General features: G+C 42.6%; 1 protein-coding gene across 1 annotated transcript in view; it reads right to left on the bottom strand.

The window, feature by feature from the left end:
• LOC128266124 (dynein axonemal heavy chain 10) overlaps positions 1-15,609 on the bottom strand; it is a 40,727-nt gene that overhangs the window by 12,592 nt on the left and 12,526 nt on the right. The window contains exons 16-32 of the mRNA XM_053002408.1: positions 14,528-14,680; positions 13,908-14,126; positions 13,701-13,835; positions 12,064-12,485; positions 11,456-11,651; positions 9,702-9,935; positions 9,241-9,346; positions 8,760-8,880; positions 7,681-8,425; positions 6,539-7,066; positions 5,913-6,071; positions 5,418-5,528; positions 3,442-4,272; positions 3,280-3,372; positions 3,040-3,200; positions 2,637-2,961; positions 495-683 (exon numbers count right to left, since the gene is read on the bottom strand). Coding sequence (XP_052858368.1) covers positions 495-683; positions 2,637-2,961; positions 3,040-3,200; positions 3,280-3,372; positions 3,442-4,272; positions 5,418-5,528; positions 5,913-6,071; positions 6,539-7,066; positions 7,681-8,425; positions 8,760-8,880; positions 9,241-9,346; positions 9,702-9,935; positions 11,456-11,651; positions 12,064-12,485; positions 13,701-13,835; positions 13,908-14,126; positions 14,528-14,680 — 4,728 coding nt within the window. The remainder of the gene's footprint in view (positions 1-494; positions 684-2,636; positions 2,962-3,039; positions 3,201-3,279; positions 3,373-3,441; positions 4,273-5,417; positions 5,529-5,912; positions 6,072-6,538; positions 7,067-7,680; positions 8,426-8,759; positions 8,881-9,240; positions 9,347-9,701; positions 9,936-11,455; positions 11,652-12,063; positions 12,486-13,700; positions 13,836-13,907; positions 14,127-14,527; positions 14,681-15,609) is intronic.

Consider the following 15,609-nt stretch of genomic DNA (forward strand, 5'->3'; position numbering starts at 1 on the left):
TGTTTTTAATCAAATAAAAAATATAGCTCTGGTTTCGTTTAAATTGTTAGACAGGGAATAAATAAACAGGCCTTAAAAAAAACAAACAAAAATGTTGAATACTAAAATAAACTATAAAATTTATAATAAAATATTAAGTTACTTCTGTCATAACAATAATTCTACTTATGCGAAATATAACAATATTCTGTAAATTAGTCTAAAATTTTACAATATTTTTAAGTGAAATAAGCTTTGTCTGATAAGGAATTTATCGCTTTTATTTTTACTCCAAAAATAATGCACTGATTTAAGATTTCTTAAATTTAAAAAAAAACTTAAAATGCATTACAAGGATTTCATGTTCAAATAGATCTTTAAATACATTTGCATAAACAATATGTAAAATGCTATTAAGCTTACGTTGTTTGTAAAAAATCTTTTCAAATTACATATTTAAAAATCCAAAATTTTATATAAAATCTGCCCTTTTTTCAAGGTCGCAATATACTTACGTTATCCGCGATGAGGCGATCGCAGATGATCCTGCTGTACTCGTTGCGCCACACCCTGATCAAATCCCTCAGGTTCTTGAAACAAGTGGGTTCGATGAGCAGCAATCCCGCAAAGATGCGCGACAGATCCTTCAGATTGAAGATGTAATGGAATTTGGAGGGAGTGGGGGGCAGGTCCACAATCACCATCTGGGGGTCAGGAAGCAATTAGCATAAGCAGAACAGGCCAGGCCAGGCCAGACAATGGGGTGCCCCATTTGGGTTTTCCCCTCCCCCGTTGGAAACGTAAACGTTGCAGAGGCAACCACGCCACACAAATCAATTTTATCTCGACTAGCAATATGCGTTCAGCAAGGGCCGCAGCAAGGACTTACTTCCCACATTGGGGGACATTGCCAAGTTGCTGAATTTACAGCCATTATCGAGTTGCAGCCGCTGCAGAAGCAATGCGCTGCTGAGAAACGGCCATTCTATTCAAATAATTCATTTCACTCCATTTCGTGGGGCATTAATATCCTCTGCCCTGAGTGTGTAAAGAAGACATACGAACTAGGAGCTTGGATGGTGGACTTTGTTGGACGAAGGGGCATAGGATATATAGGGCAGGTGTGAGTAAATCATTTTTCCACCCCCTTTCTGCTTGTGGAAATTGCGGCGACAAATGCATTTTTATCTGTACGCAATGAAATGCGATAATATTTTAGTGTCAACAATTGTTAAAAGCGCCATAAACTAATGCCACAGCCCACGGGAGCTGCGAAAAGAGCCATCTCTTTTTGCAGTTCAATACTTGAACATAATCAAATTTCGCTCCGGCCAAGATATTCCGGCCGAGATAGGCAACGAGCAGATACAGATACATCCGTAGGAGGAGGGGAAGGAGGAGAAGGAGGCCCAGATACAGTCAACTAGGCAGCCATCGAGCCGGGTGACCATTGTGAGGGCAGAGTGGAGTGGCTTTTGGAGCGCTAGCGGTAGAGTGCTGGAGTGCTGCAAAAGTACGGATGGTTCGCTTCGGTCTGGTCTACGGCTGCACTCGAAAAACCAATGGAGCAGCTATAGCTGCTCGTATTCGAGATTGAGAACAAGGACGACGGAGAGGAAAGGACAAACGCCCGACGTCGTAGTGCATTACAGACCATTGAATAATTTCCATTTCCATTGTACAGCGAGACGGGATGTTCGGGGGTGGGGATCGGAATGGGGCGGGGCGGCACAGCAAAGCAGATTATGAAAAATTGTCGTTATTTGCATATGTAAATCGAATTTCATAAAATTTGTGAGAGGCCTTAAAGCATTATGCAGGAATTGATTTCTTCTACTGAATTTACCATGAATGCAGTCAAGGTGTTCTTCGATATGGAAATAAATTCAAGCAAAGCCAGATAAATATATTCAATTGAACACACGCCTACATGTACGGGGTGTCACTGAAATTTGTTAACGACTTATGCAAAATGTCAAAAACATTTGCTTTCTAATCGATTTCCTAAGGTAAGAGAATGTTAAATTCTCTTGGTCAATAAATATGTAGTTATAAAATTAGCATAATTTTACTTGAATTCAGAATTCAGCGTTAGACCTATCTGCATGTCCAAGAGTGCAATCACGCCTAAATGACTTTCTAAAACTTATTTTTTTTTTAATATTAAAAACTAAAAAAATATGTAAAATGGAAAATTAAATTTTTTTTTGATTGGGGATAGTTTTAACTTGCTTAAGAATAATTTTTTAATACATTAAAAGAGGTTTTCAGTTCTTCAGTACCAACTTTTTTTAAATATTTTAAAAGATTTATATTATAAGTTCTATACTTAAATGAAACATTTTAAACTTACTCATATTAAATTGAAAGTAAAATATTTATATTATAATTCATTATTTCCTTGAAAAAAAACCTATGACAAACTTCTTTAAGCCCATTAAATATTGTCTATAAGCAAATACTGGTATTGGAACTAAGCACATGGCTAATTTACTTGAAAAGAGAATGATAATTGTAAACATTATAGTACTTATACATAAATTTGATACATGTTTGTAACTGACTCGTTTTTAGTTCTTAAGTATTATTCCTCTAAAAAGACCCTTAGTCGCAATTATGATTTCTGTGACACCCCTTCTACTAAAACATGCACATACCTTAAAAAGCTTCAGTGTCATATGGACAATCATGTCGGCAATGAGCATGTATTGGTCCTGGAACTTAACGTATCGCATATGTCCCTTGAATATGGAGGAGTAGATCTGGATGAGGGACTCGTCATTGGGGAACACGATGTTGTAGGTGGAGAACATGCTGATAAACCGCGGATCCACCTCGTTTCGCCCGCCACCCGCCGTTCCCATGGCTGCGTAGAAGGTGAGGTCCTTAAACTTCTTCCAGTTAAGATCCTTGTCGCGGTCGTACATTCCGCCGCGTTCGAAGAACAGCTTTAGCAGAGCGATTGGTTGCTGAGTGCCATATCTGTGGGGGTTGAGAGCCAAAGAGACACAGGGTTCATCACTCTATCCGCTTGCCTTAACGACGACGGTGCCAACTCACTCATCCACCTGCGGCATGTTCATATCATCAATAAAGCAGGCAATTCTCTTGCCCATCGGTGGCCCGTACGTATCCTTGGTGCGTTTCTCCACGGCTGCCTCCAGGGTGTGCTGCACATCCAGCGACGAGGTTCTCGATGAAAAATTAATATTGAGTATGACCTGAAAGGGATGCGAGAAGGAGAAGGGGTCGCCATGTTAGCAGGGAACGCGACATTTGTCAGAGGGATTTTTCAATTACGTTGACACTCGGATTGAGATTGCGCAAATATTGCATGATGGTGGCCGTCTTTGAAGTTCCCGCCTCGCCCACCAGCAAAACGGGTCGTTTGATCTGTGTGAACGGAATAGGGGCAAACATTAATAAGGCATTACATTATGTGCGGTAAACAGGAGTAATCACCTCGCTCATCAGGCTGAGTGTGCGATTGGTCCGCGTGTTGTCCACCGTTGGCACCAGGATCTCGCTGAACTTCACCAGCGGGTCGTGTGTGTAGGGCAGCACCACCCATTCCCAGGCCTTCCACACATTCTCCTTGACATCCCAGAAGTAGTCGTACAGTGTGGGCTTGCACTGCGGAAACTGTCCACCGGAGGCGGGATTCTCGGGGGTGTCCTGCACTAGCGGAAAGCCGGAAACGCGCTTCATATACTCATCGAAAACGATCTGATGCTTCTCCACAAGACAGGCGCCCATCGAGCCGTACACGGCCTGCAGGAAACAGCACTCCAGGCTATCCGTATTGTACGTCTGCAGCACTGGCTCATCATAGTTCTTGCTATCCATCACATAATTGGGCAGCAGGGCATCGTAGAGGTTGCAGAACTGAGTGACCATATTGAGGTCCGTCTGCATGATGACCAGCTTCAGGGGATTACCCTGAGTGGTGCCATCCAAGCCCTCTAGAATGAAAGCTATGGACTGTGTGATGATCTTCTCGAAGAAGTCGTTGAGCAGCTCTCGCTGGGCCTCCGGTCGCGTGAGGACCCATCGCTGCCAGTACGGACTGTAACGCAAATTCTTGGGATCCACGTAAACCATTCCCGCCCGGGAAACAGTAGCAGGCGAAGCATAGTTCAGATTGCCCACCTCGAAGAGTAGGGCACAGTAGTTCTCCAGACGGATGCGCTCGCCATTCGCCAGCGTCAGCAGCTTGTTATCATCCATCACCGAGTTCATGTTCTCGATCCACAGGGCATCCACATCTCCATCGAAGCAGGCGTAGCGTCGCTCCTGTCGGCGAAATGGGTCATTGGGTTGGGTTGAATTGGGTTGGATTGGGTTGCATTAGCCTAAGTGCGTTATACAACGCCTGACACCGGAGTTCCTGCTGACACAACGCCCCAGTTGGATTACCACCCCCATATGATTACTCTGCAAAGCCGAATGAATGGGCTTGGATGCGGAAGTCAGTAGAGATTCACTCAATAAAAAATAGACCGAAACCGACAGGTAATTTTTTTCTAAGTTTGCCCTACGAACTTACTTTACACAAGAGTGCGATAAGTTAAACTAAATATCTTAAAGCATGGAATTTTTGTATACTGAAAAAATAAACTTACATAGACAGTTAATACAGTAAAATATTTGTTCATTTTTTTAATTAACACTAAAAAAAATATATATTATTTGCAAAACCTTTTGAAATTGAAACAAAATCAGCGTACAAATAAATAAAATAATATATATTTTCTTTTTAGTTACAATAAAACTTTGAAGAAATATTTTTTTTGTCTAAATTTAGGTCTAAAATAAGATGGACAAACATAAAATTTACATTTTGGAAAAAAACTTTGTAAACTGTATTTAATTGCAACATTTTTTAAATGGCGCACGCAATTTCATACAAATTTCATTAACTATTATTATGATGATTTTAAAAAGAATTGAAAAATACTTAATTTTTCTTAAAATGTTCACTTTAACTTTAAAAAATTATTATAATGATTTTGATGGCTTGTTGCAAAATAACATGTTGTATTAACATGTTCGCTCTAGTAATTTTCTGAAGTATAATTATATTTTTCCCATTTTATAATTGTATTTGTCCTGCTGAAATCATTGAAGTTATACCTAAGTTATACTTTATCAAGAAATCTTTTAAATTGCCTTCCCGCAAACGTATATTCTAGTGGTTATGCAATCCTGGCTTATTACTGAATGAGCGCGATTTCCGCATGAATGATGCAGCACACCAAGCACATGCATTTGCGTCTGAACCCGAAATGACATTGAGCATGGTCGGCGGATGCGGATTCGCTGATGCTGCACGTTAATTCCCGTGGGTACGGTATCGACCTGCCAGGTGTTTGTTGCCTTGCCAGCCCCTTCCTAATCCAACCCAAAAGACAACCACCACCTCCAACACACTCACGTACCTCTCGCTCGATGGGCTTATTCATTTCACGGAATATATTTGAAAACAATCCATCAATCCAGTCCCTCGTTTCCATATCCAAAAAGCCGTATAATTCAACCACTGAGCAGGCCTGCAAAAACATGGTTCAATCATACTTGTCTAAAGTTTAATGCATGCACAATAATAAGACGAATGTCGACCACCGCCAAGGAAAAATGTTTGGCTTTCTTCGACCGAAGTTCGCTTGCTTTGGAATGGCTGTATCAGTGTTTTTTGTTTTTCAATATTGCATCAACTAATTACAGTGCAAGCAATTGAACAATTTTACAAGCACTTAAAAACTCGGATTTGCCAAAGCAAAATGCGAAAGCGCAGGGCGGGGTGCAATTTGAAGACTGGTAAAATGGGGGCCAAAGGACATGCACTTTAGGACATACAACTAAAAGTGCTCGCAGGGGGAGGCAATTTGTGCGCCTGCCTGGAATTAGGGGATGGCGTTCGGGGGTCCACTTACCTTGGGGTTAAGCACCAGGCACTTGGTGGGCAGGCCCATGTGGGTCTGCGCCTTGATCAGAGCATTTATGACAACAGTTTTCCCGCCACCTGTTGGGCCCACCAACATGGTCGAGTGCCGGGTCATCATGGTCTCGTACATTTGCACCACTTTGTCCTCCTGCCAGCGCGTTGGGGTTGGGGTTGTGGATTGTGCAAGGCGTTGCCATCGTTGGGATTTAGTTGTCATAAATGATGTGGCCCCAACACAGAGGGCATGGCATGTCCATGTCCAGCAGTTGTCCATTTCCGGCAGGAGATGGCAACATTTTGTTTGATGAAAGTGGCCAGGGTTTTGCCAGCATGGAATGGAAGATAGAACAAGAAATGGAAAAATGTATTAGTGAAAATTGTCAGCAGTTGGAGAGAAAAGAAAAGAGAGATAAAGGCAAAGTTTGAAATTGGCAGGGTCCAGGTTCCAGGTTTCAGGTTCCAGGGAAAAATGCTTTGTAACATTTCCTTCATTTGCGATTATGCGACATGGCGCAATTTACAAAGTGTCAAAGTGATGGTCGCCGGGAAAGAGTGACAACCATGTCAACACGCCAGTGACGGGGCACAAGCCTGCAGGACGAAAGATGGACGCACCTGATCGGGCAGCAGTATGTAGCCATCGTTGACCAGGACATGACGCACGGCGGCATTGAAGTCCGGATAGCCAATGCGCGGACAATCGATGCCAGGGAACAGGTCCTTGATGAGACCCAGAAACAGTGGCACATCCTCGAACACAAACTTGGGGAAGTTCATGTCCCTCAGCACTCGCATCAGGACCACAGCCTCTGGCAAATCCTCCGACTGGCGCTTCATCACACCGGCCATCCGCAGCACGGAGTTCAGGGATCTGAGACCCCAATCGTAGTGGCACTGCTTGGACAATTGGGCCTGCGCCAAGGAGTACAGTACAGTCATCTTCTTAGCCAGCACTTTGGCGGTGAGGAAGCCATCGGAGAAGAGGGAAATCAGACAGATCAACTCCAAATCGGGCTTGATGCAGGTCACTGGTCGGAACAATGCCTTCACGGACTCGGGCAGCTCTGTGCGGCCAGCATAGCCCGGATTCATGGTCACGAACACCCCGCATTTGGGATCCAGATGGATTTCAACACCTTCAAACTGATAAAAACAATTATTAACAAGAAGAAACGTTATGGTTGAGTGCCCCGACAATAAGATACCCGTCACTCGGTAGATCAGTTTTATTATAAATATACTTAGGTGGCGCCATCTACAGAACTTCTCCCGCTAACGGTTATTTCACTCTCTTTCGCTCGCTCAAATGTATAAAATCCATGTATAGAATATGCAGTGACGTCATTATTAAAACTTTCATTATAACTTCAAAAACAATAGTTCGATTTGGAAAATTATTTTGTGTGTCGATGGATATTTACCGAATAAACATATGCCTCCCAATAACTGTCATCTACTATATCACAGTGTGAAATGGCAGAATTTCGCGATTTATGGGCGTTTAAGTAGGCGCGCACAATTTTTGAAATAATTGTGCTGCCTAGGCATAACTAGAATTAGCATATTTTATAGTTTTAGAGATATCGTTGTTCTACGGACGAACATACTGACAGACGGACATGGATAATACATACTTAATAGTACAAACATATATAATTTAATGGGTCATAAACGCTTCCTTGTACCTGTTACATATTTTACCTCTACGAGCAACGGGCATAAAAGAAGTCTACGACTTTAATCGTATTTGTACATACCACAAACCGATCCAGTTTTCTAATTAAACCATTCCTGATGGTCTGCAACTGTGTGGATATCACACTGAGCACCGAGATGTCAATCCGGTTAAATTCATCGAAGCATCCCCAGGCACCGCACTGGACCAGACCGGAGAGTATAGTGCCCACAGCCCTGTAGTCCATGCCCTCGCCGCAGTTGGTGACCACACAGAGCAGCCCCATGGCCTTGGCCAGATCCTTGACCGTCTCCGTTTTGCCCGTGCCAGCTGGTCCGGCCGGAGCTCCTCCCAGATTCATCAACAGAGCTTGGGTGATTGTCAGGTAAATGCGATCCGTGAGGGGCGTGATAACCAGGCGACCATTCAGACCCATGTACTCGTAGCCAAAGTCGAAGCTGCCGGAGCACTGAAGCACATGCAGGTTGTCATAGAACTTGACCCAGTAGAAACGCAGCTGGCTCTCCCAGCTAAATTCGCTGGCATCCAGGACATTGTCCCGCACAAAGTTGTCAATTATATCACGAGCATGGACATCCACGGTGCACTGAGCCTTAAACTTCAGACGATCGTTACGCGACAGATTGGATCGCACCTTGAGGACCAGCTCTTCGATTTGGTAGTTATTCTTGCCGAGGAAATCCTTCATGGCCCGCATGTTGCCGTGATTCTGGGCCTGGTCGAAGGCCTCCTCCACCTCCGCCGTCCACCAGACTTGACTCGCCGCCAGTCCAACCATTCCCTGGTAGTTCATTAGCCAGTCGGGCCTGCGGACAGAGAGACAACAAAGTCGAAATCGAAAGTGCCCAATGACTGTCAATTTAATACAATTGGCCATAAATATGCCCGGCCATGCGCCCATGCTTGGCTTAAACAAAATAATAAATCGCGCGAAATGACAAAATTATACAGTGCTCGCGAGGGGGATTGCGAACTGGCTGGGAGTTCAATGTAAATTGCCGACCATAAAAGGAATTGGCTGGCAAAGTGTCACTCCCGGAGTCCCAAGGATGCGAATGTGAATCCGGATGCGGATGCGGAACAGGAACAGGAGGCATAAAATATGTTTTATGCCCAGCTGACACTGGCACTGGCACTTACCTTGAAATCTGCAGATCTGTGCCGAAGTCGTAGATGGCCGTCTTGTTTATGAAGCGATTGGAGCGCCGCATTTCATCCAGCACATCGTTCATCCAGTACTCCACGCGTCCTGCTGCCCGGGCTGTTTTTTAATCCAAGGCGGGGGGGAAAGCCAAGCGAAAAGAAAAGACAATAACCGCATAAATAAACCCCACAGTTGCCAATATCAATAAGTGTTATACAACAACAATAAAACAACAGGCAGGGCAATAAGAACAGAAGGAGCAAACAACTCCCTGATGCCAACTGTGCGTCCGAACTGGACTCTGGGCTGGCTTCAAATTAATTAAAAGAAATTGGCCCAGTAGTCAGTGCGAAGTCAGTATAGCCCAACCCGGCCAGCAGACAATATTGCCATAAAAAAGTTCAATTTTAAAATTGGCAATCAGTGCGTTTGGGGCCCACGGATTGCTGGATTGCTGGTACGGATACGTATACCTACCAGAATGGCGGAACTCCATGACCTCGCCCTCGCTGGAAATCATGGCGGTAACAATCGTCTGACTGCCCTCCTTCACCAATCGCAGCGACTTGATGTTGTCGTACATCTGCGGCGAATGGAAATTGCAAAATCAATGAAAACGCAAGGGGAAGAAATATTATTTATAAGCCGAAATAAATTCATAAAAATTTAGCGACCCGAAAACCGGAAAATCCATGCATGTGTTGCAGAAATTGGCGTAATTTCCGCCATGGACATTGGCCAGAACGAATAAACAGTGACATTAACTTTTATGGCAAGACGACTCTCCTTCACATACGAATGTATACATATACATAAAAATAATGTCACTGGCAGTTTGGCAAATCTGTTGTTGTCACCAAACCAAAACCAAAAGGCAATGCCGCCTACCAACTTGAACCCCTCCCACAAATATACACAGTATAGTATAACATACCCACCTTAATGATGTGGTTCTGCACTGCAGATGGCTCACTGCTGCCCAGGATGGAGAGCAGCTCATCGGTGGATATGAAATAGAAACGCGGAAAAATGCGACGCTTCGAGTCCAAATATTCGTTTAACGACTTCTGACAATTTTCCAAGCCAATGCCCAGGCCCTGTATATCCACTAAGCGACCGGGTATTGTACAGAATGGCACCACTAACGGATTTTTGGCACAATCGACCATGATCTGCAATGGAAGAGGAGGAAGAAAATGAAAAGGAAGCGGCATCGCCAGTCAGGGCAGTAAATTATTATGAAAAGCAATGAGCGCAACGACCAACCCAAATACAATCAAACATATTAGAGGGAAGTGGGAAATTATAACAAAACGGAATGTGTTACTTTGTATACTCTATAATAAGAAATAATTATTTCAGCAGAGAAAAGCTTAGGAAGAAACATAGTTCAAAGCTTATACCTTTCATTAAATTTGATATACATCAAATATATAATTAAATTACAAAACAAATATTTAAGCTTTTAATATTCAAAATAATTAATTCAAATTGGCAAGACAAACACCTTAGCTACTGAAAGTTTTTAAAAGATGTGTTATAAAAATTTACCAAAATTGAAACTATATTTATTTTCGTCAAATCTATTTTATAAAGCATGGCAATCCCAAAACTGGAATATAATAAAATAATAAGTTGTGTAAAAGCTTTAACAATTCAAATTGATTTATTTATATTTTTAAGAAAAATACTCAAATTAACATTGCAGTTTTTAAACCTTATAAAAACAAAGTTAGAAATGAATTTGTAGTTAAAAGTTTAGTCAAACATATATAAATATAAAATAATTAAAGATATTTGTTATATAGTTTAAAAGAGAAAAAATCGAAGTTAACACAACAATTAACCATTTTAATGACTTAAAACGTGCATCTATATGTATTATAAAAATTATATCCTTAATGCTTCGTAAAACCCTTTATTTTGTATATGCAACAAAATTCAGTTTAAATAGCAATCAAAACTTTGTTACAACCAATTTTAAAACAAACATTTAATTATACTCGATGTTAGCAAAGCAATTTCAGTCCTCGAGTGGTACTACAATTTAAGGATCTCAAAGTCGGTCAAGCCAAATGAGAGGCACTTCTCCAAGCAAGAGTGTATGGAACTTAACACGAATGTCGAGAGCAAATCAAAATAATAAATCATTTCACAAATGGCATCAAATATGGCGGCAAATGTTGCAAATGAAACGTAAAGCAAACGAACGAAGCCAGTGGCGGTGGCAAGGTTAAGTGAAGTTAAGCGCCAAACACAAACACAAATCTATCCAAGCACGCATACACACAGCCACACCCACAGTCACACTTAAACACCAGGGAGAAAGCGGCAAAGCAGTAGTGGATGGAAGGTGAAAGTGCTTGGCATTTGTAAACACTGCTCGGGCTTACGTGGCGTATGTGTGATGTGGAAGTTCCTGCTCTGGTCCTTGGATTTTCGGATGTGTGACTGTATGCTTGTGTGCTCGGCCACACAATTACGCATACACAAAAGCAGTCGTTTGCATGCGTATTATGTTTACCGTTAAGTAAGGAGTCGCCATATTGTCGGCACACATTAAATCAACTCAAATAAATTGTACCAGATACTACTAAGTGTGCGCTCTGCTCTGTCAGCCCTTCGGTGGCCAAATACCAAAATAACCCAATAACCAAATAACCAGAACAAGCAAACAGCGCGGCCCACTCACCCTGCGATACGACTTGTCAATGTCATCGAATTTTCGCGCCTCCTCCGGCAACTGGGTGCGAATATCGCCGCCAATGAAAATCCCCTCCAGGTAGAGCCACTTGCGCTGCACCACCAGCCACTCGTCGATAATCTCCGAGATGAGGGCCAGGGTGCGCTCCCACTTGTTCACCGTCTCCAGGAAGGGGCCAATGAACCTGATAATAAATACGATTCATTTTGATGTAAGTATTGCACCCAGTACAAAAAAATCCTTATTCTAAACATGGTCTAAGCGATAAGACATCCATATATCTTAGCAAATACTATATTAAAATAAAACATATTTAGATAATTTTTAAGATAATTTTGTCGTTATATGTATATATATATTAATATATGATTAAGTCAACCATGTTCTGGCCTTTATTACTTAAACTATGAAATGTTTCCTAAATATAAGTTATTTAGTCTTCTAAGTGTAGAATATAAGTAAAGGAAATATTTAAAAAATAATCGTACTTACACGTACAAGAGTGAAAACTAAATTAACTTAAGAAAGTATACCCTTATTTAACTTATGCAAAGTAGTTTAACCAGTAACAGATACGTTTAGCTTTAGAAACTTACTGACTGGCCCCCATGGACTGAAGGTTCATGGCATTGTCCTCGAGTATCTGCATGATCTCATCGACTGGCCCGAGCACCCAACCGCGATCTTCGGAGCCCTTGTAATGCTTGAAGGTCTTGAAGGCCATCGATGCCCAGGTCTCGATGACAGCCTGGACACCTCGCTCGATCTGCAGCTCCTTGATGGCATTGGTGAGGATCTGCTCGGCGATTTCCTGGTACTTGTGCAGCTGCATGGCGAACATGTTCTCTAGCGTAAATCTGGCCGGCGACATGTCGAAGTACTGGCCCGTCTTCTCCATCAACTGCAGCCAATGGCGTTCCCTGAGAGCCTCGTGCTTGAGGCTAACCATCAGTGGCACTGTGCCCTTGAATTGCTTCATGTGAATCTCCAGCTGCACGCCAACTGGCAAAGTGCGCACCTGGAAATGGAGTGCGTTGGTTGGTTAGTTAGCTGCTGCTGAAAATCAGCAGTATCAACAATAGTGTGGTTGTGGTCGTCCAAACCCCCATTGAATTATGACGAACGCGCGTCCTGTGGCCGGTGGTTTTTCGGTTTCGGTTTCGGTCTCGGTCTCGGTTATGTTTTAGCTGCTCTGTGTTAGCCAAAAAGCGCATTCTGTTTGCATACCGGGCTGCTGCTGCTGTGCTGCTGCTGCTGTCCGTTTGTTTGCACATGCAAAATGCATGGCAGTACGGACCGCCATTCAGGGACATAAATTGAAACAGCAGCAAAACACTGTCAACAAGTCGATGGCAAAAAAGGGGGTGGGGGCAGGCAGGCAGGCAGGCAGACGACATGGACAGCCCGCTGGCATTTTAATTATTTTCAATATTGAACAAATTGATTTACATTTTAGTAGGCTGATTATGTAGAGCCTTTCGGTAGTTTGCTTTGCCCTAAGGCCTGGCATCCAAAATTATGCGCGATAAAACTGCATTAAAATATGTGCGTGTCGAATGATTATATTCAAATTTGTTTTGCACCCACTGCACGCCGCTATTTATATTAATCGCGGTGCTTGTGAAATATTTGCCATACTAATATTCTCTGCGCTGGAGTTATGATGGCAGATAGCCCCCTCTCATTTGTGTAAGGGCAATGGGCAATGGGCAACGGGCGAAAAAGTTTTGGCTGCAACAAACTTTTGCCCCGGCCAGCGAAATTCCTCAAAAACTTGTTAGTGAAGTAAATAAATCAATTTGTCATAATCAGTTTAGGTGCGAAATTTTTGTCGCTGCAAGGCGTGGCCAGAAAATTCTCAATTCTTGTTTAAGTAAAGCTTTCGGGGGAAACCTTACAAAAAGAGGTGTGTATGAAATGAGAAAATACCCAGCATGTCAAAGGGAATCACTATTTCGCACTCCTTTGGGGAAGCCAACCAAAGCTGGAAGCCGCATATTTTTTAATATTCTGAGATTTCCCTTTTGGCTATTTGAATGGACGAATATGCCTGGGCATTAAAGTGGGCAAGACGCAACAAGACGCCTTTCCATCCACACTGAGTGCGAGTTCAAATTCGAGTTCACAGTTCACAAGTATTTTGCTTTTGTTGTCTGTAATTTTATGAAAATCCAAGCAGGCCGAAAAACTTTGTTTAATTGGCAAAGTTTTTCAGCACCCCGGATATGCTTACCGCCTTGGTCAATTTCCGGAACTCCTTCAGATAGCTCTCCACGCCCTCGGTGAGCACATTGGGATCCAGATCGGCCCACAAGGTCTTGCCCCAGCCCTCGCGAGCGAATTTCTGCGCCTTATACAGTCTATATAGCTGAAATTAAATAGGGTTTCGTTATAATTTATAAGTAAATTGCATAGTATAGTGTAGTGTAGAGTAACAGACCTGCTGCAATCCCTCGAACTCAGTTTGCACTCGGGCAAACTCATGATAATCGACCATGGCCATATCGAAAAGCCTTTCTGCATTGGCCAACTCCTCGCGTCGTACTTCGCGCTCCTCGATTTTCTGGCCATAGGGATCCATTAGGCGCACCCCTCGCTCCAGTTCGGCACCCACGGAACCGGGTCCGTTCTCATCGTAATCCTTGATAAACTCGGCCAACTGTTAGGGGGGAGGGGAAAGAAGAGTAGGGTAGAGCAAATAGAACGTGGTTAGTGCAGCATAAAGTAGAATCCTGACCCCACCACCACCACAACCACTACCACATCCGTCTTGCGCGCTCTAATTCAAATGATAAACACTTCAAGTTAATTCATTTTACGCTGACGGCAGCGCCGTCGTCGTTGCCGCCAACAATTGACAATAATGGTTGAGCGCGCGGAAAAATCCAATTAAAATGCCATTGAAAGGAAATAATAATGGGAGGAAACAAAACAGAAATGCAGAGAAAGAACGCAAAATAGCGGAAATGCAAAGTCGGCGGCCCTAATCCCATTGCCTGCCACAAGGGACCTCCGGGAAAGACCCTGCCTCCACGATTTCCTCTTTCTCTGACAACTTACATCATTGCAGAACTCATCGATTTCGACGGAAGTCATGTCGGCGAATTTCTGCTTAATTGGTTGCAGCTTCTCATAGCGATACAGTGCCGACAGGAACAGCCTCTTCCAGCGCTTCTCCAGGTGGTGGGCCATCAGCATGTCCTCGTAGGGGAACTGCAATGGCAATGGCAATGGAAATGGAAATGGCAGTGCCAAATTAAATTGCGACTCCAAATATAAATATAAAAATTAAGCAATGTGCCCTTCAATTACAGCTGAGTGCAAATAATAATCATGAAAAGTGCCGAAATTCGACAACGACCAGCGAAGCATGGTGTTCAACACCCTACACCCTACAATCTAGACCCCCCTTTAAACCACCACCCCCTTAACCCGCTGTGAACCTCCATTAACAGAAACAGTCCACAATCCGCAGCCAACAAGGCTGACGGAGAGAAAAAAAAAACTATGGCATAGCTTTCAGGGCCGCCACCGCATAAATTTTCATTTGGACTTTCCAGCAATTGCAATGCCAATAAATACAGGTGCGGGCAAAATATTAAAATCAGTCGAAAAATAAAATGTATTTTTAAAATGTTATCTAGAATTTACAAACAATGTTTAAGGGCCATAATTTCAGTTAGACATTTTTATTATTTTATAGATTTTGATTTAAAGATTCAATTCAATTCAATGATTTGTTTGTTTACATTTGTACTTGTAGCATCATTATATATTCCGTTTGACTGACTAATTTAAAATATCTTGCACGATAGTTTTTTAATTTTTTATATTTTAAATATTTTATAGATTTTTAATATTAAAAAGCTAATTTTTTTTACCCTTGCTGTTTATATATTACTCAGTTCCTGAGTCTGAGTCCGGGTGTATGCATTCATTCGTTCATTAATTTATATAAAATGCAAGTTAATTCCGTTTTGTCTGGCCAAAGCTAAGCGACGTCGCCGCCGCAACGGAATGCCATCAATAAATGAACGGACCGAAACGGATCCGAAAATGGCCAGTACACAGACACAGATTCGGATACGCAGCATTGGCCAGGCTTCTAATCTAGACTATGGACTATGGACTGCGGTCCGGAT

Source organism: Drosophila gunungcola, chromosome 3R (assembly GCF_025200985.1).
Source record: "Drosophila gunungcola strain Sukarami chromosome 3R, Dgunungcola_SK_2, whole genome shotgun sequence".
Classification (NCBI taxonomy): domain Eukaryota; kingdom Metazoa; phylum Arthropoda; class Insecta; order Diptera; family Drosophilidae; genus Drosophila; species Drosophila gunungcola.